This window comes from Meles meles, chromosome 18, assembly GCF_922984935.1.
Source record: "Meles meles chromosome 18, mMelMel3.1 paternal haplotype, whole genome shotgun sequence".
Taxonomy (NCBI): domain Eukaryota; kingdom Metazoa; phylum Chordata; class Mammalia; order Carnivora; family Mustelidae; genus Meles; species Meles meles.
In genome coordinates, this window is record NC_060083.1 from 22,082,013 (window position 1) to 22,109,825 (window position 27,813).

Genomic DNA, 27,813 nt, shown 5'->3' on the forward strand with positions numbered 1-27,813 from the left:
AATGAGCCTTCTCTGTGTCCTCATCTACCCCAATGGGAATGGGCAAGAGCCCCTGGCAACCTCCTAGACAGCCTGCTCCGTTTGACGGTCCTGAGCCTTGAGGCTTTTCCAGGTTGGGCAGGCGCCCATGTGCCGTTCCTGCAGTGCCCACCCCACAACCCCAGCACAATGTGTCAAGCCCCAGCAGGGTTCAACGCAGAGGACAAGTGAGAGACTCCCATCCCCTTATCTCAGTTTTGGGCTCTGTGCAAAAGCTACCTTCAGGAATTGTACAAGTCTCGCCTTCCTCCATCCTTCAGCTGCCCCCTAGTGCCTGAGGCGGCCGTGTCTGAAGAGCATGCAGCCCTCCGTACTGCCCACACTGCAGCCATGGGCATCACCAGCAAGATCCTGAGCCGGCAATGGTGACTTGGTTTACCCTGCCCTCATAAACTTAAAGCCCAGGAAAACTACCCTCCCCACCTCCACAGGCAGAAGGCCCAGAGACAGTCAGTGGAAATCAGAAACTGAGCTAATTAGATGTGTGAAACAGACAGACAATTAGCATGGTTTGCTACCATTTATTTGCTATGTTATGTACCCGAGGCATGAGTCATGTCTGGTGTCTTACTTTCTGATCCCAGGAGACAGGGCAGGCAAGGAAAGTCCAAGGAGAAGCTACCACATCATGAGGAAATTGTGGGGGCTGAAGGAGGCAGGGGGAAACCCAGGCATCCTGCTCTGACTTCTAGCAACTTCTCCTGTCCTCAGCTACAAGGGGCGCCCTATCTTCCCATCCAATGGTCCCGGGTGCAGCAGTGGGAGAGGGGAGGGGAGGACAAGAAAAGGAAGATGACTCAGTGCTGGATGGAGGCATCTCTGCTCTGCTTGGCTATTTGGTCCTAGCCGTAACTATAGGCAAAATTGGGTGCAGGTGGCCAGGCCAAGGGCTGTGGTGTGGAACGCATACTCAATAGGCGTGGTTGGCAATGTAGAGGGACTGTGCTGCTGCTCCCCCATCTTCTCCGCTGCCTTCATACTTGCCCTGGGCTGCAAGCCCATTCACCTGCAAAAGGGTGCAAGGTAGGAGGGAAGTGGAGTGAGCGGGCTAACACCTCCCACAGGTGCCAAACCCTGCCCAGGCTCTAGTCTGTGGGTGCTGCCCTCCCGCCTAGCCATACCCCTCTCCCACAACCACCATCTCTAGCTCCCGACCTCAGCCCGCTTGATGAACTCCTCAGTGGCAGCCCCCGCATTGTCTTGTTGCCCTCTCCAGGCATTGAGGGCAGAGGCCTGAAGGGCACGCCCATAGGAGAAGGTGAGGGCCCAGGGCCGAGGAAGGGGGCAGCGGTTGATAGCATTGAGGTTGAGCGATGCCTCCTCTTCACTCTGACCCCCAGACAGGAAAGTCACTCCTAGGGTAGAGAAGAGAAGACAAACTGGTTGGTCAAGCCCCTATTTTTCCAGGGCACGGGACCCATGAAGGCCACGAGAACCTGAGAATGGGTCTTAGGGACAGGAGCAAGTTAGGAAGCAGGGTAGTACCTGGGACAGCTGGGGGCACAGTGCGACGCAGGGCAGTGACAGTTGCCATGGCGATCTCCTCTGGGCTATATTTAATGGGACAGGCATGGCCAGGGGTCACCATGTTGGGCTTGAGCAGGGTCCCCTCCAGGTACACGTGATGGTCACTCAGGGCCTTGTACACAGCAGCCAAGACCTGGAGATCAGAGGAGGCTTACTAAGATTCTGGTGGCCCCTTTTTTAGGGGAAGGTGGGCATGACTGTGAGGGTCAGTATAGGCTCAAACTCGCAGGTGTGTTCTGGGACAGTGTAAACAGTGCTTGGGGGTAAGTGCCTGCATCTGAGCCAGGGAATATGGGGAAGAGGCTCCCCCATCAGGTCACCCTTGCACTTTGTGTCTGTGCACAGCTGCGGACTCACCTTCTCAGTAACATACTGACAACGTTTGAGGTCATGGTCTCCATCTGGCAGGATTTCAGGCTCCACTATCGGCACAATGCCATTCTGCAGGTAAGAGCAGAGTAGCTTGGGTGGGGCAGCAGGTGGGAGGGGAGAAAGCCCTTGTACCCCTCTCCCCACTAGGCACAGGGCACCCACCTAAGCCCTTTACACACACATACACATACCTGCTGACAGATGCTGGCGTAGCGGGCCAGCACGTTGGCATTCTCTAGAATGGCAAGTGCTGAGGGTGTGCGCTCACTGATTTTCAGCACGCAACGCCACTTGGCAAAGTCGGCGCCATCCTTCTTATATTGGGCACAGCGTTCCGAGAGCCCATCCAGCCCTGCAGGCATAGTGCCAGCCTAATCACTCTGCCCTTCTTTGCCAGCATCAACCACCCAACAACCCTGTGGTCTTCACCCACCCATCCTGTACCTTGAGTGGTGGTTTCTCCATCAGTCCCTGCTAGAGGCACTACGCCCTTGTCAACCTGTAGGGGAAACACATGCAGAGGGCTGAACCCAGGCAGGATTCCCCTTGTCACCCCCCCCACACACACACACATCTATTTCCATGTTCGGCCCCCATAAAGGGCCAGTGGCTGCACCTTGATCCCCACGACAATGCCTTTATCCTGAATGGTACGAACGAAGGGAACACCATTATCGTCTTTCTGGTAGAGCGTCTCATGGAAGAAGATGACCCCGCCGATGCATTTCTTCACACGGTCATCAGCACTGAACAGGACCTGGCGGTACAACCGGCGGTTTTCCTCTGTGTTCTCCACACCAATTTGGCTCAGCCGCTTGGCCATGCTGCCTGGGGGCAAAAAAAAGAGGGGTAGCAAGCTCATTCCCAGGGCTCTCTGGCCATCTCTACCCCACCCCACCTAGCCACAGGTCCCCACCTACCTACAGACTCATCTGCGGCCAGAATGCCTTTGCCTGGGGCCACAATCCTGAGCGCAATGTCAGACAACTCCTTTTTCTGCTCAGCAGAAAGGGCTGGGTATGAGTGGGGCATGGTGACAGCTCTGTGGAATAGAGATAAGATATAAAAGCTGGATCCAACCTACGACTTCCTCTGCTTCCTCTCCTGGCCACATGGGGGCCAAATGGCCTCCCCCACCTCCCAACAAGCATAGAGCTAGGAACAAGGCAGTAGTCCTTGGCTTGGGTCCTGGTCAACACAGTGGCACCAATCCCTCTGACAGCTAGCAGGCTTAGGGCCCCGGTTCCCACATCTCCTTTTGTCCCTGGTGGGCACCCTTCCCAGCCTTGGGGAAAGATGCGGGGTGGGGGTGGGGAGGTGAACTGTCCAGAAGCTACAGGTCTTCTTGTGAAACTACTGCCCAAACAAAGATCCAGTCCTTCTTTCACCGAATCTGGCCCCTTCAGGTAGGACATAAGCCCTGGCCTTTGCAACTTCCATTTTATCATCTTCAGCAAGACCCCTAGGGAAAGCATACTTACTTCCAAGGCTTCAGAATGAGGCAAAAGTACCTATCACCCTCTTCCCTTGGGTTCTGGAGGAAAAGTGGGTGACAAGTGGGAAGCAGGAATGGCACACATAACTGCCATAGACTTCTGTAACCTCTTCTTTTCCATACTTCAAATCTGACTGCCTTTGCAACCAGATGGAAGCAAAGGACCAGGGTTGAAAGGAGTGAGCAGAGGGCCTGAGAAAGGGAGGATGGAGCAGGGAGATCTGTGGGGAGGTGACAGAGAGACAGGCTAACTAGCCAAGGGAAAGACCTAAACCAGGGGGAGAGAGTAGGCAAGACAACTGGACCAGGAACTTAGCCTAGGAGAGGGAGTAGGCTGAGATGAAAATGGGCTGGTTGGGAGAGGCTGACCCCCAGGAAAAATTCTGTAGGCAGAGAAAGACTTGGGATTAGAAAAGCTGAGGTCCGGGCATGAGAGCTAAGAGGAAGGGGTCCTGTGGGAGAGGCTGAACCATAGGGTTTCCGAGTGGACAGAAAGGAGAGAGGATTAAGAAGAGAACCGAGAAGGCACATCCAAGGACCCCAGGGAGTAGGGCAAGGGTGATAGAGGGAAGAGTCAGGGAGAGGAAGGGGAGATGCTGAGCAGCTCTTGCCTCACCCGATTACCTCACCTGTGTGCAGCAAGGTGCGCAGCGAGTTAGCGGCGGCAGCCACAGGAAGGCCGCGGATTTAAATCCGCAACAGCTGCGCCTGAAGCTCAGGCTCCTGTAAATGAGGCTGCGGATGCCGCAGAGCTACGTGACTCCGCCGAGGGGAGGGCACATCCCCGCCTTGGCCACGCCCCCTCCCCGGACTGGAGAGCCGACAGAGCCACGCCCACTGAGGCGGGGCCACGGGGTGGAGTGACTACCCCGCCAGATTCTGGGAGGCCGTCGTCCCACTCCCACCTCCCTACCACTGGGGTCCCCGGAAGCAAGAACTGGCCTTGCCCTCATTTCTGCCACAATCGCCTTTACCATGTGCCGGGCACTGGGCTGGATGCAAGGGACTGAGCCTGGTGTGATGGAGAGTCACCTAAGTAATTGGACCTGGTGGGGTAAGGAGAGGCACGAACAAAGTGTGGTAGGCGGAAGCAGAGAGTAGGAACTGAGTTTCTCTGTCCTCACCCTCTTATTTACCAGGACCTAGCCTAGAGGGGGATGGAGAAGGTAAGAGAATGAATCCTTGTCCCACCCCCAGGCTAAGAGCCAGGGAACAAGCAGTCCAGTGCCCAGAGTGTCTGAGCAAGCAAGAGAAGGGAGGAGGAGCCTTTGGTTCTGGATGCAGGGGGAGGGTGGTATGGAGGGAGCCCAGGCAGGAGAGCCAACAAGGTTCTCTAACCTCATCGATCCCCCACACCCAAAAAACAGGATTCAGTGAACTTGAAGAAATACATTAAATATATTTTATTTAAATAACATTAAACACAGCTAGCTCTTTGTCCGTTGGTCCTGGTGTTGGGGTAAGGGAGTACTGCAGGTAAAGGGTGAAACAGATTCCAGCTTTCAGTTTCTTAGCTTAGAAATTCCAGCAGTCCCTGTAGCTCCTTGCAACCCGTCACAACCTCTGGGATGGATTGCAGAGTCTGGGAAGAGGCATAAAGGCAGCTTAGGGTCACAAGTCCAAGGCTCCCAGCCCCAGGAAGCACCAACTGGGTTAGAGGGGAGAAAGCAGAAGCCACAGAGAAGCCTGCAACAGTGAGTCAGGCCCAGGGCTCAAAACAGGCTGGGAACCACAGAGATGCTCCTGAGTACTTCCTAGGGCCAAGCCCTATGTCAGGCGCCTTAGCTACATCAACTCCCTCCCCTCCTTTACCTCATAAATATGCTGAACAATGTCATCTAGTTTCTTTAACTCCTGGTCAGAGCGCCGAAGATTCTCCTCTAGTATGTTTCTCTAGAAAACAGACAGGATGCATTAAGTCCTACACTCAGAACAGCATAGCTTGTGGGGCAAGGAAAATATGGCAGAGCACTTGCTAGTAGTAGTGGGAAATGGCCCTGAATGGCATGGGAATTCTTACATGGCTCTGGAACTTGACCATGAGTTTTGCCTTCTCATTTTTCATCTCCAGGAACATCACCCTCAATTTGTCCACCTGTAGGTATATCCAGATCAGTAGAGGCCTAGCCTAGGGTTCCCGCCAGCTGCCCAGCTCCTCTGCTAACTCCGAGTCACCTCTCACCTCTTGGGAGAGCCACACTTTTTCCTGGATCCAGTTAGTAGCCATAGGCTGACAGTCAGGGTTCAGCTGACCTGCTAGAGTCTCTTGGAGCACCTTGGTCTCTATCTCCGCACGCCGAAGTGAGCGAGTGAGCTGGGTCACCTCCTCTCTAAGGCTCTGGGGATGAGAATGGAGAGATGTCAAGTAGCCCTCAAAGGGCCTCTCTACCCTTATTATCCCATGTGGTGAACAAGGGGAGACCAGGGATCCATTTCCCACCGAATCTGAGATTCTAGCCCTCAGGGACACAGAAGGCGGAAGGCCAGGCATCATACTGAACGTACTATGAGCTCGCCGCTCCTGTCTATCTGCTCTAGGATCTTCTCGTTCTGCTGTTGTATCACTTCCTGGAGCTCCTTTTCATTCTGTGAGGGAAAGGGAGGTAAGAAGCACTGAGAGAGCTGGCTTCTTAGTAGCCCTTGCCAGGAGATAGGATTTAGTGTCTGACCCCTGTCCAGCTCCAATAATACCAATTGATAACACTCCAATTCTTCCCCTAGGGCTACATCAGGCAAGGCATGTTTCAGTGTTGAGAGAGTTCTGCCGTAGTTCCTGACTTCTAGGTCATCCTGGGAGATGGGTCAGCCCACTGCTAAGTTTCAAACGTGTGAAATGTCTGACCCCAGGAAGGGCAAAACTAGGGCAAGGATTGGAAAATCCCCACCACCCAGATTCCTGGAGAGACCATTGCTCCCAGTGGGCCAGTAGAGCTGCCCCAGTTCTTCATCGCCCCACTTCTAGGCCCCTCCTTCACCTTGTAGCGCAAGCACAAGGCCTGGTTCAGCTTCTCTATGTCTGCCTCCTTTGCCTTCTGGGCTTCCTGATGCTGTTCTTCCTGGGCCTGTAGCCTCACCTGCAGATCACAACTAGGGGAGGGACAAATTCAGCATTATTTCTGTCCTCCCAGGTGCTGGCTGGGCCCTGGACATAAGGAGCTGTCTCACATGACCTGCCCCCTCTGATCAAGACCACCCTCCACTCACATCTTTTGCTGCTGAGTCCTGACAGCTTCCTCTTTAGACTCTTGCAGCAGGGAACACAGGCTTTGAAGCTCCAGAGTCATTGCACCCATTTCTGCCAGGCCCTTCTCCATGCCTGGGATCTCTGAAAGAGCAAGTGCTAGCTGGAAGCAGAGCCCTTGGGCTCTGGAAGGAAGAAAGTGTGGGTAGCCATCACCACCACAACTCTTATCCATGTTCCCCACCCATAGGATTTGAATTTCCAGAACACTGCAGATCCCAAAAGGCAGAAATAAAATAAGCCCATGTAAAATTGAGGTTTTTAGAGCAAATTACTTCTTACTGTTTTACTCTTTATCATGAGTACCAGATCTAGAAATGAGGCAGGATCCCTGGAGCCCATCCTAACCTGTAGGCTGAAGGGAAACCATTGACGCTACTCGGGTGAAAGCACTCTTGTCACCTCCGAGCAAGGGCACAGGAGATGCTTCTGGCTCTGAAACAAAACCAACCAAGGTAGAGGGCCCCTCTGGTGACCCAGTCAAGGGTCTGCCATAACAGAAGCCAGGGCCACAACTCTCCCACCCTTAAATCCCAGGGCCTTTAACCTTCATCTGCCATTGCTGTCAAGACATTTCCCAGGAAGGTGCTGTCAGTAGGCAGAGGGCATTCCTGGGCAGGAGCACAGGCTGTGCTTACCACGGGGATCTCTGGTTCAGCCTAAGGGTAGAGGAGAAACATGGTCAGTGGCTCTTCAGGCTTAGTGATCTCCTGAACTTCCAGGTACCAAGCACCCACCTCCTCTGGAATGCTGTTCCATCTACTCTCTTTTCTCTATCAGCACCTTCTCAATTAGCTCCTTTCCCAAGAAAGAGGGAATTAATTCTCTCACAAAAATAACAATTAAACACAGAAATCCTTCTTAACTTAAATCCCATTTTTAAGCTGCCTTTTCTCTTTCCCCTTCGTTCAGGAAAAAGATAAAGAAGCCTATACTTCCCGCCTAAAATTGTCACCATCTAGTGACTTCCTAGCCCACTACACTCAGTCTTCTTCCTCACCATTCCACCAAAACTCGTTTAGTTCACTAATGGCATCCTTACTTTCAAATTCCACAGACATGTTTCAGCTCTTGTTTCACCTGACCTATTTGATAATCGATGACTATGTTCTTCTTTTAGAAACTTCCTTTTCTTGGGGCGCCTGGGTGGCTCAGTGGGTTAAAGCCTCTGCCTTTGGCCCAGATCATGATCCCAGGGTCCTAGGATCAAGCCCCGCATTGGGCTCTCTGCTCGGCAGGGAGCCTGCTTCCTCACCCTTCTCTGCCTGCTTCTCTGCCTACTTGTGGTCTCTGTGAAATTAAAAAAAAAAAAAAAAATCTTAAAAAAAAAAAGAAAGGAATGTCCTTTTCTCAGCTTCTGGGACATGACTCTCTCCTTCATACACACACCTCATAACTTTCAATTTCTTCTATCCACAGGTTGTTCCTTAAACTGTTGGACTCCTTTTGGTTTATCCTTGGCCTTCTTTATACTCTAATCTATTCCCCAGGCCTTGCCTTGGGGAACTCCACAAAAACAGCTACTACTGTGTGGATGAACTTTCTGTCTCTCTCAAGTAGATTATTTTCCCAATCTCCAGACCCAAAGGCCTGTGAAAAATCTACCAGAACGCTCCATAGTCTACCTGAAATTTAGTTTACATAAGGCTGACCTCACCATTTTCCCTGTCCCATCCCCCGCAAAATCTGTTCCTCCTCCAGTTTATGATCCTACGGCCAGGGGATTGGGAGGGCAGCAAATGACAGCCTGTGGTTCAGATCTGGCCTGCGATCTGTCTTGGTAATAAATAAGCTTTATTGAAATACAGCCATACATTTATTTACATACTATCTATGGCTGCTTTTGAGCTATAAAGGCAGAGTTGAGTAGTTAAGATAGTGACAACATGGCCAAAAAGACGAAAATACAATATTGTACTTTATGGGAAAAGTGTGCCACCCCCAGTTCTAGAAGGTATCATCACCTTTCCAGCAATTTAGAGATGACCCTTCACTCTTCCACCTTACTCCTACACCAAATTGGTCACCAGGTTCTATTACTTCTATTTTTTTTTTTAATATTTTATTTATTTGACAGAGAGAAATCACAATAGGCAGAGAGGCAGGCAGAGAGAGAGGAGGAAGCAGGCTCCCCACGGAGCAGAGAGCCTGATGTGGGGCTCGATCCCAGGACCCTGGGATCATGACCTGAGCCGAAGGCAGAGGCTTTAACCCACTGAGCCACCCAGGTGCCCCTATTACTTCTATTTTCTAAATACATATTCAATTCATCCAGTCCACCCTTTCCTTTCTAACCCTTCTATAATCGCCAGTAGTTCAAGCCTCCAGACCTCCTGTCTACTTCTCTAGTCTTGTCTCCTTGTCATTCTTGCCCCATATAGCTTCTATACTGAAAAGCTACTTCCCAGACTCCAAACTTGCCAAATTCCATATGAGCAGGGCCTTGTCTTGTTCACCTGTAGCCCCAGCACCTGACCCAGGTCATGTTACAAGGTAGACACCACAAGAAGAGTACACACAGTGCCTCTCCGACTTTCATAGTCAGAAAGGCACTCTCTAACTTTGCCTAGTAGGCCTTCCTACATAACCCTGCCCCTACCCCACCCCCACCTTCCAAACCTCAAGACTCTGCCCAAGGATCACCTGCTCTGAGAAGACATGCTAACTCTCAAAGGTATAACGGATGCTTCCTCCATGCAGACCTCTATCATGATCTCAAGTCAAGATGTCAGGGTTACACCTGTCTTCCCTGCAACACTGTGGATTCTTTCACATTTTCTGTGCTCAGCACACACTAGGGTCAGATCATAAGCACTTCCAAATTTCAGGATCCTGGTTGTACCTTTCAATGTTGAATCAGCTAATTAACTATTCTGAAAGATAGCATTGTGGGAAAGCCAAAGAAGAAAGGCTAAATTTCTGTTTTTGGGGTTTTTTAAAGATTTTATTTATTTGACAGAGAGAGCAAGATCACAAGTAGGCAGATGGGGTAGGGAGGGGGTAAGCAGGCTCTCTGCTTAGCAGAGAGCCTGATGTGGGGCTCGATCTCAGGACCCTGAGATCATGACCTGAGCCAAAGACAGAGGCTTAACCCACTGAGCCACATAGGTGCCCCCCCCCTTTTTTTTTTTACTATTTATTTGAGAGAGAGAGAAAGAGAGAGGACGAGTGAGTGCAGGGGGAGGGCCAGAGTGAGAGGGAGAGAGAGAAAATCTCCAGCAGACTTCCCACTGAGTGTGGAGCCCAGCTTGGGGCTTGATCTCATGATCCTGAGATCATGACCTGAGCTGAAATCAAGTCGGATGCTTAGCCAACAGAATCACACAGGTGCCCCATCTGCTTTCTTTAAACATCATAATATAGATGAAGAGAACAGACATCCAAGGAAAACTAATGCGAGTGCAAAAGGAAAGTAAGTTCATGAAGAATACATGTGATTCAGGAACATTCGAAAGAAGTTGAAATAAGGAGGATAAAGAAAGGAAAAGGTATTTCTAGTTTGAAGACAGAGGAAAATGGGCATGGTAACAGCCCAAGTCTGGGTATGATTAGAGACGGGACATGTATGATTAGAGATGTATAGTATATAGACAGTCTAGTTGGAGTAAAGGGTTCATAATAGGCAGGAAACAGATAAAAAAAAGGATGACAGGATGAAGTCCTGTAGGTGACTGAAAGTCAGTGAAGGTCAGAGATGGAAGAAGAGTAGCATTTTAGGAAGACCATTCTGTACGATAAAGATACAACTGGGAAAAGTCTCATCAACTAGGAACAGAGGAGAACTTCCTCAACCTACAAAAGCCTGCAGCTAACATCATACTTAAGATAAGGTATGAGGCAAGGATGTTCCCTTTTACCCCTTCTTTTCCATGTAGTGGTAGAAGTTCTAACTAATGCAGTAGGACAAGAAAAGGAAATAAAAAATCTACAGATTGGGAAGGAAGGAATAAAATTGTCTTTGAAGATATGATTGCAAAGGAAGAGAAGGAATCCCTGGATCCTACCTTCTCCTTTAGTTTTGCCTGTAAGAAGAGGGTGAGTCTCCGTAGTTGCTCAGTCAGCACACCTAGCTCTTGGGAATACTGGCGGGTCTTCTCCAGGTGTTGTTCCTGGTTCTCTGCTATGGTGCTAGCCAGGTTAGCCCTGAAATCAGGAAGGAATAGAGAAAACAGCCGAAGACCAGGCAACCTTCTCTGAACTCCTCTCCCAAATCCCCACACGGAGCTTCATCAAAAAGGAAACATGGGGCGCCTGGGTGACTCAGTCAGTTGGGCGTCTGACTCTTGATTTCAGCTCAGGTCATGATCTCAGAGTCCTGGGATCCAGCCCGGCCTCAGCCTCTGCACTCAGTGCGGGGTCTGCTGTCCCCCTCCCTCTAGTTCTTCCCCTTCTCATGCTCTCATTCTCTCTCTCTCTCGAATGAATAAATAACATCTTAAAAAAAAAAGAGGAAAACAAGAAGTTTTTGGATCATGTCACAGTCTCCTTGGAGACTGCAGTTTCCGAAGTGCTCCGAGGAAGCATAGACACTTAGTAGGTGAAGCACAGAAAGGCAGAAATCTTACTTCAGGTTCTCCACAGTGTCCTTGAGGCCCTCACACTGCAGGCTGCGCTCCCGGAGTGCTTCCAGCGTGGTTTTCAACTGACACTCCACCTGGCCCAGCTCTAGGTGAGCAACCTGATTCTCTTGGTCTGCAAACTGGGGACACAGGAAAAGGAAGGAAGGCAAGGGGCGAGAGAGGGAGGGGGTGGAAATGAGCTAAGTGGGAAATTTCAGAGCCCTGGGAACCGAGGTTTTTCCAGGTCCCCAGCCTCAAACGTCACCAGCACAGCATCAGGTAAGAGGCATGCTGCTCCCGGCTCCCCTGCCCCCAGCCATGTTCCTCACCTCCAGAGTCTCTTTCAGGTCTTGAACCTCCTTGGCCAGGACGGCCTGTTGCTGCTGCAGCTCTGCCTGCGTGTGTTTTAGTGCTGCCTCTTCCTTTTGCCATCTGCCAGAGACCTTCTGTTAGATCCCAGCCATCCTACACCCTGGGTGCCGACTGCCACCACAACCCGATAGTGACTCACTGAGTAGCCTGCTCCTCGTTGCTCCGGGTCAGCTGGCAGAGCAACTCATCCTTCATGGCCAGGTCCTGGGTACAATGGGCATGCTGACTCTGTAGCTCTTTTAACTGACTCTCCATGCTGGCCAGACTCTGCAGCTGAGCCCGGAGATCTAAACCAAAAGTATCCTAATGACACCATGTAGTCATCAGGCCAAAACCTCTCTGCTCTTCTGCTCTGAAAAAAATGCTCCACAGCACTTCCTTGCTCTACTGCCACACGCCAGGCTTCAGCAGGGCAGAGGGCTTGTTCATGTACGTATGTGTACGTACGTACACACACACACACACCCACACACACACACACCCACCCCTACCTGTTGCTAGGCAACTATTTTCCAACTCCAGTTGTTCTATTCGGCCTTTGCAGTCCTCTAAATGGGTAGTAGCTTGTTCCAGCTCCCTGGAAACCTAGAAAGAAAAGATAGATTTTTCTCCTATGGTTCTTCCTGAATCAGGAATCCTAGGACTCAGCCCAGCTCCTCTTTCTGGACAGAAGAGCAAAGCACCTTGCTCCTGGGCAGCAACACTGCAGAAATAAGGTCCCCAGTAAAAAGGAGAAAGAGGAGAAAAGTAGCTGAAGAAGGTACTAAAGAGAAAAGGAAACAACTGGGCCCAAAGCCATCTACAGTGAAAGGACCTGACTAGTCTCCAAACCCAGAGGAGAAAAAAGACACAACCAGGGAAAGAGGCTAATGATACCACTCATTAGAAAGGCCTTCTACAGAGAAGGAGGAGGAAACCAGGCCTAAGAAATCCCCACTCCTGGTCTGTACCTGCCGCTTTTCCTCAATTGCAGCATCACGTTCCTGCAGTGTCTGCCGGCTCTTGGCTTTGAGTTTCTCTGTGAGTTGTTGAGACCGGCTCAGCAAGGCTGTCCATGTTACATACTAGCAAGGAAAGCAAGCAGGTCAGGAGAGCACATTCGAGGCAGGGCTCCTAACAGGGCGGGCTGGGAGGAAAGGGTGATACAATGGCCCCAAATACTCACATCCAGCTGCATGGATATCCAGTCCTGTTGTAGGTTTGAAGTCAGACTTGCTGTCTGCTGAGCCACCTCTTTCTGCTCAGCATGAAGCCCAACCTACACAAGAAGGATTGCCTACAGAGACAGCCCCTTCCCTCTGGATACAACAGAGTGTGGGGATATGGCCATCCTCCCAGTGTGTCAGCTTAGATCCCAGGGAAGAAAATGCCTTCAAATTACCAGCTGGGTCTGGGTCTCCTTCAAAAGGCCTCTGAAGTCCCCGGTGGATGCCAGGTCCTGTTCCAGCTGGCTGATGCGCTGGCTCGCATGTGCACAGAAAGCCTCTAGCACAGCCTCGGCCTGTTGAGGGAAGAGGGCAAGTGACTCTGTGTTCCTGCAGGAACCCTGAGGAAGACACCTCCCATATCCAGGAATAAAGGCCTGGCACCTTACCGCATCCTTGCCTCTAAGGGCCATTTCCTCTTTGTGCTTTGCCTCCTCCCTTTCTGCTTTGAGGCTCTGGAGCCTTGCCTTCAACTTCTTCAACACATCACAACAGCAGGAGACCAGGGTTTCTGCACGCCGAGACTACAAGATAAGAATCAGACATCGCATCCGGTTCCTGTTGGACTTTCAGTCTCACCGGAGTGCCTTCACCTTGGTGCTGCTTACCTCCTGACTCACGGCAGTTTTATCTTCCTCTAAGTGCAACAGAGATAGATGAAGCAAGGATATCAGCTCTTTAGAAGCCAGCACCCAGGACTGCTGTAAAGGGAAAGGTGGTTAGGTTAGACCAGAGACCAAATAAAGTCACTATGCCGGAAGTAATAACCTAGGGCACTAGGAGGGGAATCCAGTGGCCCCAGTTTCAAGCTCCCAGTAGGGAGAAGATAATCACCATCTGCTAACCACCCAAGACTCTCCATTCTTTTTTTTTTTTTTTTAAGATTTTATTTATTTATTTGAGAGAGAGAGATCACAAGTAGGCAGAGAGGCAGGCAGAGAAAGAGAGAGGGAAGCAGGCTCCCCGCTGAGCAGAGAGCCCGATGCGGGGCTCGATCCCAGGACCCTGATATCATGACCCGAGCCGAAGGCAGCGGCCCAACCCACTGAGCCATCCAGGTGCCCCAAGACTCTCCATTCTTGATCGTTACAGAAGACCCAGAGATGGTATAAAGGCAATCAGTACTTACCATGACATTCCTGGCCTGCTGCAGAGCCTGTCCAATCTCTTGGCTCTCCTGAAGATGCTGAGGTTTCTTACTTATCTAGTCAGAGAAACAAAGGTGTGCCCTTTGCATAGGCAACATGCCCCACCAGCGCCACATTCCCGCTCCCATCTGCCAAGATCCAGGAGCCTCTCCTATTAAAAGCAGGAGCAAGGCTTATAGCTCGAGGAAGCTGAGTCAGAAAAAAATCCAGAGGTACATAAAAAACTCCTTTTCAAAATAACCTTTTTTCTAACTATAAGGATGACATGTGTTTAAAGGTTTATAAAAGTTTGGAAATACAGAGTGATTAAAATGGAAAAAGAAGCATTAATAATTTCACCATCTGGAGCAATGATTCTTTTTTTTTTTTAAGATGTAATTTATTTATTTGAGAGACAGCAAGCATGAGTGGGAAGAGGGACAGAGGGACAAGGACAGGGCCAAGCAGACTCCCTGCTGACCTCGGAGCCAGACCCAGGACTCTATCCCAGGACCCTGAGATCATGATCTGAGCAGAAATCAAGAGTTGGCCGCTTAACCGATTGACCCGCCCAAGGACCCCTAGAACAATGATTCTTAACCAACAGTATAGCAACTACCCTGAAAGAGTTCACTATAACTCCACACCAGAGATTTTCTGGCTATTAGGATTTGCTGTAACTGAGAAGTATATTACTTGCCTCAGGTGTCAGGGAGATTACTGATTTAGAAAGAAACTACCATATTCAGGGGGCCTGGGTGGCTCAGGTCATGATCCCGGGGTCCTGGGATCAAGCCCTGCATCGGGCTCTCCCTGCTCTGCCTGCCACTCCCCTTGCTTGCGCTTATCAAATAAATAAAATCTTGAAAAAAGAAACTACCCTATTCAATAAATTCTAAGATGATTATCTTTTTATACAATAGTGCCACTGAAATTGGAATGCATCTTAATATTGACAGCATTTTAGGTATGATGAAAGACAGTAATGCTTAAGAAAATCACAACTGAGATTACAACATAAATAAACGTGGGGTCCTGCTTCTAGTACTTAATTTCACTATATTAATATTATTTAACCCTGAGTTTATATTCATTCTCTTCACTGAAATAGCCTGAGACTGGAACATCTGCTTTACGGGGACCTATCAAAGTAGAGTACACTCATTTTTAACTTCCGCTGATACTTTACCTCACCTCGAAGCCTCTCAGAAATGATTTAAACTCTGATTTCCTTTTTTTTAAAATTTCCTTTCTTTAAAAGCTATGATTTATGTTATACTTCCTTTCCATGTTATTAAAAACTCTTCATAAGCATACTTTAAAATTACGTTGTGGGGCGCCTTGGTGGTTGTTGGTTGGTTAAGCATCTGCCTTTGGCTTAGGTCATGATCTCCAGGTCCTGAGATCTAGCACCCAGCTCCCTGCTCAGCAGGGAGTCTGCTTCTCTTTCTCTCCCTCAGCCCCTCCCCACTGCTCATTCTCTCTCTCTCTCTCAAATAAACAAACATCTTTAAATAAATGAAATTACATTGCAGAATATCCCATCTTATGGTGTACCATTATTTTTCATTAAATTTTTTCATCATTTCGAAAAAAGCTACTGTTTTTATGCAGCATTTTTTTTTTTAACTCTTAGGATACATCCCTAGAAGTGGAACTACTGGGTCAAAAAGTTTGAATTGCTTTAACGGTCTTACTTAAACTACTTTCAAAAAAGGTTGAACCAGGGCGCCTGGGTGGCTCAGTGGGTTAGAGCCTCTACCTTTGGCTCGGGTCATGATTCCAGGGGCCTGGGATCGAGCCCCACATCTGGCTCTCTGCTCAGCAGGGAACCTGTTTCCTCTCTCTCTCTCTCTCTCTCTCTCTCTCTCTCTCTCTCTCTCTCTCTCTCTCTCGGCCTGCCTGTCTGCCTACTTGTGATCTCTATCTGTCAAATAAATCTTTAAAAAAAAAAAAAGGTTGAACCAATTTATACACCCTACCAACAATGGGACAATACTTACCAGTATTATCTATTTTATTTTTTGCCATTTTGTGAGACAAAAATAGTTTTAATTGTTTTAATTTGTAATTCTCTTAATTCCTAGTAACCTTCTGGAATATTTCCTAGTCGTTTTTCTCATTCTCCGTCTATGCATTATCTTAGTGCAGATAAAAATTATCTGTATGTATCTCAAGTATGATCTTGAGACAGCAGAGCCATACAAAGACTCAGGTTCTGAGAGAAAAGCCCAGAAATGTCATTACTGCTGAAAGGCAGCCATCATCTGAAACAAAACCTGTGGGAGCAGCAGTGCTGAGTCATGATGTTACAGCAGTCTGGATTTAAGGGAACAGAGCTTGTGGCATTCGCTGCTCCTCTCCCCTGCAGAGCAGCCATTATTCCCCACCACATCTTGTATGGTAAGGCCAGCAGCACCCTGTGAGCCCAGGGCCGGGCACGCATGCTCCTCAGAGCTGGGCAGTCAGGCAAGTGATGAGATTAGTGTGAAGGAGGCAGCCAAGTGGGAAGGACAGGGCACTGCGATGAGGAATAGGGAATGGCGGCAGGTGTTGTCACTGCCCCTCCTTGGCTCTGGCTCAGTGGCCTCCAAAGGGATTTGGCAAGCTTCAGGGAAGAGAGGGGAAGGAGGTCAGGATTTTGGCAGAAGGTAAAGTTAAGGATATTTTCAACCCCAGGTCTCTGGGCATTTGGAGACCAGCTCTTCTTAGCAGCAGCTACCCGTTATCTCAAAGGCCACAAGACCGAGGCTCTCAATTCCTTCCCTGGACACCATCCCCTTCCTTTCTCAACCTGTGCTGTCACAACCAGAATCCTCTAGAATAGTGGTCTTTAAACTGTTCTCCTCTCATACCTCACAGAATAACCTTGAAAGACTGAGTACTCTTAATTTAAAATGTTATAAAGGTTGGGGCGCCTGGGTGGCTCAATGGATTAAGCCGCTGCCTTCGGCTCAGGTCATGATCTCAGGGTCCTGGAATCGAGCCCCACATTGGGCTCTCTGCTCCATAGGGAGCCTGTTTCCTCCTCTCTCTCTGCCTGCCTCTCTGCCTATTTGTGATCTCTCTCTCTGTCAAATAAATAAATAAAATCTTTAAAAAAATAAAAAAATTAAAAAAAATAAAATGTTATAAAGGCTGTAATTTTTTTTAAAGATTTTATTTATTTATTTGACAGACAGAGATCACAAATAGGCAGAGAGGCAGGCAGAGAGAGAGAGAGGAGGCATGCTCCCTGCTAAGCAGAGAGCCCGATGCGGGGCTCAATCCCAGGACCCTGGGATCATGACGTGAGCCGAAGGCAGAGGCTTTAACCCACTGAGCCACCCAGGTGCCCCTAAAGGCTGTAGTTTTTTTTTTTTTTTTTTTTTAAGATTTTATTTATTTATTTGACAGACAGAGATCACAAGTAGACAGAGAGGCAGGCAGAGAGAGAGAGAGGAGGCATGCTCCCTGCTAAGCAGAGAGCCCGATGCGGGGCTCAATCCCAGGACCCTGGGATCATGACGTGAGCCGAAGGCAGAGGCTTTAACCCACTGAGCCACCCAGGTGCCCCTAAAGGCTGTAGTTTTTTGTTTTTTTTTTTTAAGATTTTATTTATTTATTTGACAGACAGAGATCACAAGTAGACAGAGAGGCAGGCAGAGAGAGAGAGAGGGAAGCAGGCTCCCTGCTGAGCGGAGAGCCTGATGCGGGACTCGATCCCAGGACCCTGAGATCATGACCTGAGCCGAAGGCAGCGGCTTAACCCACTGAGCCACCCAGGCGCCCCAAGGCTGTAATTTTAACCATGTTATAAATATTGATAGTTTGAGGAGTGCTTGGGTGGCTCAGTGGGTTAAAGCCTCTGTCTTCGGCTCAGGTCATGGTCTCAGGGTCCTGGAATCAAGTCCTGCATCAGGTTCTCTGCTCAACGGGGAACCTGCTTCCTCCTCTCTCTCTGCCTGCCTCTCTACTTGTAATCTGTTTATCAAATAAATAAATAAAATCTTAAAAAATATATATATTGATAGTTTGAGGGTTGCCTGGGTGGCTTAGTTGGGTAAGCTTCTGCCTTTGGCTGGGGTCATGATCGCAGGGTCCTGGGACTGAGCCCCACAACAGGCTCTGTGCTCAGCATGCTCTCTCGCTCATTCTCTCTCAAATAAATAAATAAAATCTTAAATAAATAAATATTGGTAGTTTGGAATAAAACTGTTAAATCACTCTTCAATATATCCAATGGTATAAATACTACACATAACATAATGATTTAATACCTATTTGATGCCATTAAAAAATGAATAAACAGGGGCCCCTGGGTGGCTCAGCCGGTTAAGCATCTGCCTTTGGCTCAGGTCATCATCTCAGGGTCTTGGGATTGAGCCCTGCATCAGGCTCCCTGCTCAGCAGGAGCCTGCTTCTCCCTCTCCCTCTGCTCCCCTGTTCCTGCCTTCTCATTCAATCTATATCTCAAATAGTTAAATAAAATCTTTTTTTAAAAATGCATAAACAGGGGCCCCTAGGTGGCTCAGCCAGTTAAGCATCCAACTCTTGATTTTGGCTCAGGTCATGATCTTACAGTCCTGGGATCAAGCCCCACATGGGGCTCTGCACTCAGCAGGGCGTTCACATGAGGATCCTCTCTCCCCCTTTCCCTCTGCCTCTGCCCCTACCCCCACGCATATGTACACTCTCTCTCAAATAAATAAATAAATCTTTTTTAAAAATGCACACACGAGCTCTTCTTAAAGGTCAGAAATTTTAAAAATAAATAAATAAAATTAAAAAATAATAAAAATAAATTTAAAAAATTTAAAAATAAAATAATTTTTTTAAAGATTTTATTTTTATTTATTCGACAGAGATCACAAGTAGGCAGAGAGGCAGGCAGAGAGAGAGAGGGGGAAACAGGCTCCCCGCTGAGCAGAGAGCCCGACGTGGGGCTCGATCCCAGGACCCTGGAATCATGACCCGAGCCAAAGGTAGAGGCTCTAACCCACTGAGCCACCCAGGCGCCCTGGTTCAACCTTTTTTGAAAGTAGTTTAAGTAAGACCGTTAAGGCCTTAACCCACTGAGCCACCCAGGCGCCCCTAAAATAAATTTTAAAAATAAAATAATTTAAAACAAAAAAAGATCAGAAATTTGGGGACCCCTGGGTGGCTCAGTTGATTAAGCATCTGACTCTGGATTTCAGCTCAGGTCATGATTTCAGGGTGGTGAGATCAAGCCCTGCTGCGGGCTCTCCTCTCAGTGGGGAGTCTGCTTCTCTCCTTCTCCCTCTCCCTCTGCCTCTGCATGTATGCACATTCTCCCTCTCAACTAAATAAATCCTTAAAAAGAGTCAGAAATTTTTTTATCATCCCTTTTCTTCCTTGAACCTTGTATTTTTACTCTCAGAATTTTATCCTCATGTAATATCTTTTAAGTCTATAATATATTAAGTCTATTTATTATTAATCAATATCTCTGCAACAACAGAAGTCCATTTAACCCAGTAACATTTTATTGGGAATAATCTATGAATAAAAAGGACAGCAATTCCCTGCCCTTATTAACTCATGTGTCTGTGGATTACTGTAATTCCTACACTAAGACATGCCTCAGCAACAATTCTATATTGATTTTCCTTTCTTCTAGATGTAAGAACTGAGAATCTGCTTCACATAAATAATGGGAATAAGTAGGAATGGAGGAAGAAAAGACCCAATTCTAGGCACTCCTTTGGAGACACATGCCAAAAATCTCAATAGTGAACTTCAGTCAAAATTTCTAATAATCCACATGATGTGTTATGTTACCATTGCAGCCATTTGCTTTCTCAGCATGTACACGAAGATTTTCTATTGTCCTTTGATTGCTATTCCTTGACAATTTAAGGTTCAGGATAGGTCGTGAATATGCTACTCTTTAGTAAAGTAGGAAAGGGCCATTGATAATGGGGAAGTAGGAAAGAAAAAAATTAGTTAAGAATACATGTGTGGAGGGGCGCCTGGGTGGCTCAGTGGGTTAAAGCCTCTGCCTTCGGCTCAGGTCATGATCCCGGGGTCCTGGGATCGAGCCCCATATCAGGCTCTCTGCTCAACAGGGAGCCTGCTTCCTCGTCTCTCTCTGCCTGCCTCTCTGCCTACTTGTGATCTCTGTCTGTCAAATAAATAAATAAAATATTTAAAAAAAAAAAAAAATACATGTGTGGTGATTCACAGACCTGTACTCCTGGGGCTAATTATACATTATATGTTAATAAAAAATTAAAATTAAAAAAAAAAAAGAGTACATGTGAAAGATGAACATCTAGAAACTGATTCCTTTAAAACTTTCCTTGCTTATATTCCCTTGGAAATTGATGATGTATCCCAGGGGTATAATGAGTACCCACAGCTCTAAGGGATTTTCCAGATCCTCAGCTTTTATACATATTTTAAAGAGGGCCCACTGGGAAGAACCTTCTTACCCCACTGGGAGATGTGTCAGTCTGTGTGCTGCTGTCCCGAACCTCTGAGTGAGGGACAGTCAGCTGGCTCTTCCAGTCCCGCAGCTGGCGGGAGAGAACCTCCAGGAGGACGAGAGAGTTCAGCAGGTTATCTTCTAGGTCATGTCGAGAAAAGGCAGTCAGATCCAGAGGACGGTTGCTGCAGCAAGAGAAGAACATGAGAAGAAAGAAAGGGTGAGGGGATGGGAACAGCAGGTCCTGGTTAATGGAGTCCAGGGGCACAAAGATACAGGGACACTTACCTCCATAGCAGGTGCTCTGTCTCAGAAGTACCATCCTTGATATCTGCTGGGCCTGTCTGCGAGGTGTTTGTACTCTTTTCCTGTGCTGCTGGGGGAGTAAACCAAGTCCCCACCGAGCAAGTAGGGAAAGAGGTAGTGCTAATTGCAGCATCCCGAAGCACAGAGGGAAGAGATAAGCTCTGGCGGAGATTTTCCAGCATAATCGAAGTATTTACATCTTTTTCCAGCCAGGCCAGTGGGGACATCCAAGGCCCTGTATCAGAGATGAGAACCCTACCAGCATCTTCTACTGCTGGGTCTGGAGCTACCTGGGATTCCATCTCTCCTGGATTTGGAGTCAAGCGAGTGGATGGAGTATCTCCCATACTTGAGACAAGTGCTTGATCTCCTAACTCAACCTTCTCAGGGAGTGTGGGAAAGCTAAGATCTCTTTCCTCTATAGATCTGTGCTCTACAATTTCCTCCCCTGGGTCCACATGACTGCCAGGGAAATCTGCTGCTAAGGAAGTTGAAGGGGAGAGCCAGAGCATGGAGGAAGGCAAGAAGATATTACTTTCCGAAGGGACTAAGTCCTCAACCACAGCCTCAGTCCTACCACCCCTGAGGCTTTCTTTGGAGCAGTATGGCTGTTGCTCTGAACAGGGATTTGGTAGACACTCCAAGATATGGGATGGAGGATGCAGATATGTAGGTTTCTCAGGCACAGCGGGAACAACTTCTGAAAAGCTGTCTTCTTTGCAGGCTGCCACCCCTTCTGTTAGCAGATCTCCTGGCCTCAGAGGCTCATCTGAAGGGATGTTGTTTGTCTCTGTCATAGTATCTAAATGAGCTTCAAGTGTAACGTCTTGCTTTTGTCCCACTGGAGAGGGTACAAGGACCATGGTTTTAACCACATTGTTGTCCAGTGGATCTACAGCTTCCTCAGATATTTTGGGAGTAGAGTTGGTTTGGGGATTCAGATCTAGGGGCTGCTCATCTGATTCATGCTGGCAAGGATCTTCTAGCCACTTTGAGGAATGGGTGAACTGTTCTGAAGGGGAATCTGTCCTCTTGGCATTGATAAAATCGGGTGGAGATGCGGTGTTGCTGCCTTCCTGCCAAAGAAAACAAAAGGAGGTGACCAAGGCAGTCAATTCAGGCTCCCAACATATAATTATGGGTACAGAATATTGTCTGAACTCAAAAGAAGAGTTTTCATTACCTCTGTGTAGGTAAAATTTGGCTAAGTCTTGCTGCTCACTAAAGAAACCCTAAACTAAACCCTGACTAAAGCTGGGAAACCCACTTAGGTCTTTGCAAGTGAACAAGCCTACAATATAAACAAGGCTGAGATAATCTACCCATATCCTGGGGAGATGGTAGCTTGAATGTGACCCCACTTGTCTCCAAACCTAACTCCAACCCACGTTTAGAGGAATGGGTAGGAAGGATCTCTAGGTAAGCTCTGCCAGACTCTAGAGTTGCTCCAAGATTTTCCCTCTTCTGGGATAGATGAGAAATTGGGGACCAGAGTTAGTGTACTGTCTTGCTGGGGACCACAGAAATCTATGGACCCAAGGAAAAAGGGCAACGTCAACCTGAAGTAGTGACCTGTCTCCTTGGCCTCAAGAGCTGAGAGTGTCCTGAAACACATGGGATGAATCCATTTAACCCTTGGGATTTTTAGAGCTCTAACCTTTACAGCAGAGGAAAATGAAGAGCAGAGACTTCCTCCTGGTGCCTCATAAAGGACTGATAACTCCCTACATGCTGGTTCACAGCGACAAAGACCACTGTGCCTTCTACCAACTGCAGGGTTGCTGGTCCTGAGACTCAATGAACAAGAAAAGGAAAATATGACTGTACTTAAACGGATCTAGTAGCCACAGAAAGAACAAATCCTAAGATAGTTAGAAAAAGTAGACCCTAACAAAACAGCTGATAGAAGAAACAGATGACAAGGAAGAAGACTTGAGTACAACAACACACTATAAAAAGACCTTCCGTAAGTAGTAAAAAGTACTTTTAAACAAAAAATTCAGCAAACTGAATTAAAAGAGGATAGTACAATACACACACACGAAGCCCTTCTGGAAATAATAAATATTACTTTAAATTAAAAAAAATTTTTAAATTCAATAAAATGAATTGAAAGACAATGATCAGAGTAGAGGTTGGAATTACTGGCCTGGATCATCAAGTGGAAAAGTACAAAAATACAAAGAAATATAAACCTTAGGGAAGACCTAAAAGAATTGGAAGATAAATCCAGTAAATCTAACATGTGAAGAAAAAAGGTTCCATGAAGAAATTAACAAATTCTATGATTAACAATATTTAATTATTAATAAATTAACAAATATTATAATTAACAAATATTATAAGGCCTCTACCTTCAGCTCAGGTCATGGTCTCAGGGTCCTGGGATCGAGCCCCACATCAGGCTCTCTGCTCAGTTATAAGAAAGTTTCTCCAAGGTAAAGAAAGACCAGAGTTTGCATATTGAAATGGCTTACCAAGTTCCAAGCAAGACTGTTAAGAAAAAATAAAATTACTGAAGTATATAAGGAAGATAAAACTATTTCAGAAGCTTGAGATAGAAAGACCAATTATTTACCCAGAAAAAACCCAAAAAAACAAAAAATCTCTCTGCCTGCCTCTCTGCCTACTTGTGATCTCTCTGTCAAATAAATAAATAAAATATTTTTTTAAAATGGACAAAAAATTGGGGCACGTGGGTGGCTCAGTTGGTTAATCGACTGCCTTAGGCTCAGGTCATGATCCTGAAGTCCTAGGATGGAGTCCCACAGGGAGCCTGCTTCTCCCTCTGACCCTTCCCCCTTCTCGTGCTCCCTCTCTCATTCTCTTTCAAATAAATAAACAAAATCTTAAAAAAAAATGGACAAAAAACTTTAAAACAGACATTTCTTTTTTTTTTTTATTTTTTTATTTTTTTTTTTTTTAGATTTTATTTATTTATTTGACACAGAGAGAGAGATCACAAGTAGGCAGAGAGGCAGGCAGAGAGAGAGGAGGAAGCAGGCTCCCCGCGGAGCAGAGAGCCCGATGCGGGGCTCGATCCCAGGACCCTGAGATCATGACCTGAGCCGAAGGCAGCGGCTTAATCCACTGAGCCACCCAGGCGCCCCTAAAACAGACATTTCTTGAGGTAATACAAATGACCAACAAGTACATGAAAAGATCCTCAACATCACTAATCATTAGGGAAATGCAAATAAAAACCACAATGACATAACACATCACACCCATTAAAATGGCCACTATAAAAACCAAAACAATAAGTACCAAGTGTTGATGAGGATGTAGAAAATTACTTTAAGGATTTATTTATTTATTTGAGAGAGAGAGAGAAAGAGCGCACAAGTATACACATAGGAGAGCAGGGAAAGGGAGGCAGGTACTCTTTTTTTTAACCTAGACTGTACTAATATGGTAAATTACAATTAAATAAAACTAAAATTTATTTTAAACTAAAAAAATTTTTTTTAGATTTTATTTATTTGACAGAGAAAGACACAGTGAGAGAGAGCAAGCAAGTGGGGGGCACGGGGGATGTTGGTGGGAGAGGGAGAAGCAGGCTTCCTGATGTGCAGGGAGCCCAATGTAGGGCTTGCTCCCAGGATCCTGGGATCCTGACCTGAGCCAAAGGCAGCCACTTAACTGACTGAGCCACCCAGGCTCCCCTAAAAGTCAAAATTTAGGACCTCAGTCATATCAACTACCTTTCAAGTGCTCAACAGCCACAAAACTCATGGCCACCATACTGGACAACACATATTATCAAACATTTCCTTCAACCCAGAAAGTTTTGGGTGGTTTTTTTTGTGTTTTTGTTTGTTTGTTTAAGATTTATTTATTTGAAAGAGAGAGAATGAGGGTGAGCGAGCAGGGGGAGGGGCAGGAGAGGGAGAGGGGAAGCAGACTGCAGAGCCAACATGGGGCTCAATCCCATGGTCCTGAGAGGACAACCAGAGCTGAAACCAAGAGTCAGATGCTCAAATGACAGCGCCCCACCAGAAAGTTCTATTGGCCAGTAGGTGTTAAAACAGTGTTTTTAAGAAAGGCCGCTACCTTTATACATATGTTATTCAGGAAGTCTCTGTTTTTTCATATTCTTCTTTCCTCCTCTAACCTATTTTATTTATATTGTATCTCAAAAATAATTCAGACTCCAAAGAAGCAGCGGAATGGCTTAGTGGGTGGAGCATGCAACACTTGAATTTGGGGTCCTGAATTCAAGCCCCACTTTGGGTATGGAACCTACTAAAAAAAAAATAAAAATAACTAAAAATAGGGACACTTGGGTGGCTCAGTCTGTTTATCTGCTGCCTTCTGCTCAGGTCATGGTCCTAGAGTCCTGGGATCGAGTTTTGCATTGGGCTCCTTGCTCAGCAGGAAGCCTGCTTCTCTCTCTGCCTCTGCCTGCCACTCTGTCTGCTTGTGCGCTCTCTCTCTCTCTCTGAAAAATTAACAAATTAAAAAATCTTTTAAAAAATCAACTAAAAATAAAAATGTCACAAATAATTTAGTCTGCATGAAAAAGGACAGATAGAGGTTAATGAGATACAAAATCACAGAAAAGAAAAAGGAAGCAAATCTTCCTATTTCAAGGAGTAACAGTAGCTATATCTGACGATCAAATTTGACCCTGAGCTCTCTAGAAGCCAGAGCAAGAGGGAAAATACGGTAGACTACCTAGTTCTTCTTATCAGAAAGAAAGAGAAGAGGATAGCAATTTCTTCAGGAAGACAAATATCACAGGCAGTTAAGTTCTAAAAGAAATTTCTTTGAGGAGGTTTTTTGTTGTTTTTTTTTTTTTGTTTTTTTTTTGACAGAGAGAAATCACAAGTAGGCAGAGAGGCAGGCAGAGAGAAGAGGAAGCAGGCTCCCTGCTAAGCAGAGAGCCCGATGCAGGGCTCGATCCCAGGACCCTGGGATCATGACCTGAGCCAAAGGCAGAGGCTTTAACCCACTGAGCCACCCAGGCGCCCCTCTTTGAGGAGTTTTATAGAGGGGTCATTCTCCTTCCTTGGCAAGTTTTTACAACAACTGAAAAGCAGTTTCCACATGGCTACTTCTCTCAAGACTTTTGAAAAAAGTACAACTCAGTGAGGGCAATTCTACATGGGGCTAGTTTAAAAGAAGTCGGTCCAGGTACCCTGCCTTCTAGTGGGGTAACTTGATCCCAGGAAGAGTTCTGGCAACCTCTTGGAATGAACGTGGATATTGCCTCACTGTGGCAGCTGACTGATCTCTGCATGTGAGCCCACGTTAGCGGGGGAACCACTAATCAAAGTGATAGTGTTTCTCAGTAGTTTGGTAAAGGTTTAACGGGGGAGGAGGTGATAAAAACTAATAGCTAAATAGAGGTCTGGGTTCCCCGTGGATTTCCTTTAACCACCCTAGGGCACCTCTCTGTTGGCCTGAATAGCTGTAAATGGATGTGACTAAGGCAGAAGACTTCATTATCCTTATTAATTACGTCCCAGCCTTGGCCCTCTGTTCCTCTGAGCTCTCGACCTCCGCGAAGAGCCCAGTCGAGAAGCCGGCCAGGCGAATCTCACCTGCAATCCCAGCTTGCACAGTGATGAGGTGGGCGAGTAGCCTATCGGGGGCCCTTTTCCAGAGTTGGTGAGGGCACCGGGCTGCAGGATAAGTTCTCGGAGAGGAGTTCTCATAGCTGGTTTTCCCTGAGAAAGCAGAGTGTGAGAAAGCCTGGACTGGGCCAGGCCTGCCCCTCTTTCCTCTCTAAGAAGCTCCTGGGGCAATAAGAAGAGTAGACTTCCACCGCAGCCGCGCTTAAGCGGCAGGACCGGTAATAGACCACACACACACCCTTCCCCAGGTCCCCGTCCCCCCCACCCTTCCCCAGGTCCTCCCCCCCAACACGCACACCCTTCCCCAGGTTCCCCTCGACCCAGCTTTCGAGGACACTCGGCGTCGCGGCGTCCCGCCCCAAGCCCCGACCCAGCTCTCTCCGTCCCTGAGGTTCTCTTACTCACCGGTTGGGGCGAAGGCGACAGGCTAACGTTCAGTTTTTTCACCCGCCACATTTTCACCACAGAACGCGCAGCGATCACCTCCCAGACCCAAAAGCAGACGCCATCTTCACCCGCCGTCTTTATTTGAAACTGCGCCGAGCCTCTCGATTGGCTGCGAGGGCCTAGGTGCGTCGGCCTAGCGGTCAGCAGCGGGCTAGAGCCCGGCGGAGGAGGCGGGGCTTAAGATGGCCCCGCCCCGCCCCCACCTACGGGCTCGCGCGCCCGGCACGCTGTCTTTGAGGAGCGGAGTCTTCACCACCTGCGCAGGAGGGGGTTGGAGGTTTGGAAGTCCCCGGGGCCCGAGGCCCGTTTTGTGGTCTCACCTCGGCGCGGGTACCCAGGTAGCTGGAGAGTCAGAGCCTGTCCCTCCCGCTTCCAGTGGACCCTCCTCACACCCTGTCCGAAAAGTGTCTCGGTCGCCTGGCCACAAGTCCCCAGGTTTGCCTGGCGCCTCAGTCTTGACGGGGAAGTGCGGGCCGGGGAGCGCGGAAGGGAGAGGGGCGTGGAGCCTTCTGTAATGAGGCCTGGTGGTTCCGCGCGCGTGGGCCCTACGTCGGGGGTGGCCTGAGCTGGAATTTAGCCTCTTCGGAATTTCTCGTGTTTTCCTGGGACTTACACAGAGCCTGCTACAAGTTTACGGGAACAACAGCTAACCAGTATTGAAGATTTATTCTGTACCTGGCACTGTTCCACATGCTTTATCTATATTAACTTCTCTAATGCTCCTAAGGACCTGTGAAGTAGGTGATGTAAATATCATCCTTTTGCAGACAAGAAACTGAGTCCTAATGAAATTGGCCCCGGTAGTAAATGACAGAGTAGAGATTTCAACCCACAGCACCAACTAACGACAGGTCTGTATTCTCCTGTGGGCCTGAATCGCCTCCATGGTAAGTCTAGCTATATTGAAGGTGAACCTGATTTTTGGAAACAGCCTAATGGTAAGTACTGGTTCATGATAAAGTGTGTTCATTGCAACACTCACTGTACCTTATCTATACTCTGAGATGTTAATGAATTTGGAAAAGGAAATCATCCAAAGAGGAGGAGTTATAAATTTGTCATGAACTATAGGGCTTTCAGGTGATGAGCTCCTGTTCAACCCTGGGGTCTGATACCA

The 27,813-nt window shown here is 47.7% G+C and overlaps 2 protein-coding genes across 3 annotated transcripts; both read right to left on the reverse strand.

Moving 5' to 3' along the window:
• Nucleotides 1–546: 546 nt before the first annotated feature.
• On the reverse strand, nt 547–4,232 carry ALDOC (aldolase, fructose-bisphosphate C). The gene is made up of 9 exons (XM_045986317.1): nt 4,063–4,232; nt 2,859–2,980; nt 2,555–2,766; nt 2,383–2,437; nt 2,130–2,290; nt 1,924–2,007; nt 1,525–1,699; nt 1,195–1,394; nt 547–1,045 (listed from the first exon to the last, which is right to left on the reverse strand). The coding sequence occupies exons 2-9, from the start codon at nt 2,968–2,970 to the stop codon at nt 950–952; spliced, it is 1,095 nt and encodes a 364-aa protein (XP_045842273.1). The 5' UTR covers nt 2,971–2,980; nt 4,063–4,232; the 3' UTR covers nt 547–949.
• Nucleotides 4,233–4,815: 583 nt separating this feature from the next.
• Nucleotides 4,816–26,760, reverse strand: SPAG5 (sperm associated antigen 5). 2 transcript variants are annotated; one of them, XM_045986315.1, is made up of 24 exons: nt 26,655–26,760; nt 26,217–26,342; nt 20,653–21,746; nt 20,372–20,549; nt 13,940–14,014; nt 13,419–13,508; nt 13,200–13,334; nt 12,987–13,106; nt 12,771–12,863; nt 12,556–12,669; nt 12,097–12,190; nt 11,745–11,892; nt 11,563–11,665; nt 11,240–11,373; nt 10,679–10,817; nt 7,222–7,333; nt 7,023–7,109; nt 6,638–6,758; nt 6,409–6,520; nt 5,939–6,019; nt 5,616–5,771; nt 5,454–5,528; nt 5,246–5,326; nt 4,816–5,015 (listed from the first exon to the last, which is right to left on the reverse strand). In XM_045986315.1, exons 1-24 carry the CDS (start codon nt 26,703–26,705, stop codon nt 4,944–4,946), a joined length of 3,591 nt encoding a protein of 1,196 aa, XP_045842271.1. In that variant the 5' UTR covers nt 26,706–26,760; the 3' UTR covers nt 4,816–4,943. The 2 variants fall into 2 exon arrangements, with proteins under 2 accessions (XP_045842271.1, XP_045842270.1); XM_045986314.1 differs by having other exon boundaries at nt 13,419–13,511.
• Between the last annotated feature and the right edge of the window lie 1,053 nt (nt 26,761–27,813).

Coding starts and splice junctions, on each gene's coding strand:
- ALDOC (XM_045986317.1), bottom strand. CDS start 2,970: ATGCCCCACTCATACCCAGCCCTTTCTGCTGAGCAGAAAAAGGAGTTG. Junction 2,767..2,858: donor GGCCGCAGATGAGTCTGTAG/GTAGGTGGGGAC, acceptor TTTTGCCCCCAG/GCAGCATGGCCAAGCGGCTG. Junction 1,700..1,923: donor GTCAGTATGTTACTGAGAAG/GTGAGTCCGCAG, acceptor TCTGATCTCCAG/GTCTTGGCTGCTGTGTACAA.
- SPAG5 (XM_045986314.1), bottom strand. CDS start 26,705: ATGTGGCGGGTGAAAAAACTGAACGTTAGCCTGTCGCCTTCGCCCCAA. Junction 12,670..12,770: donor GGATATCCATGCAGCTGGAT/GTGAGTATTTGG, acceptor TTTCCTTGCTAG/TATGTAACATGGACAGCCTT. Junction 11,893..12,096: donor AAATAGTTGCCTAGCAACAG/GTAGGGGTGGGT, acceptor CTTTTGGTTTAG/ATCTCCGGGCTCAGCTGCAG.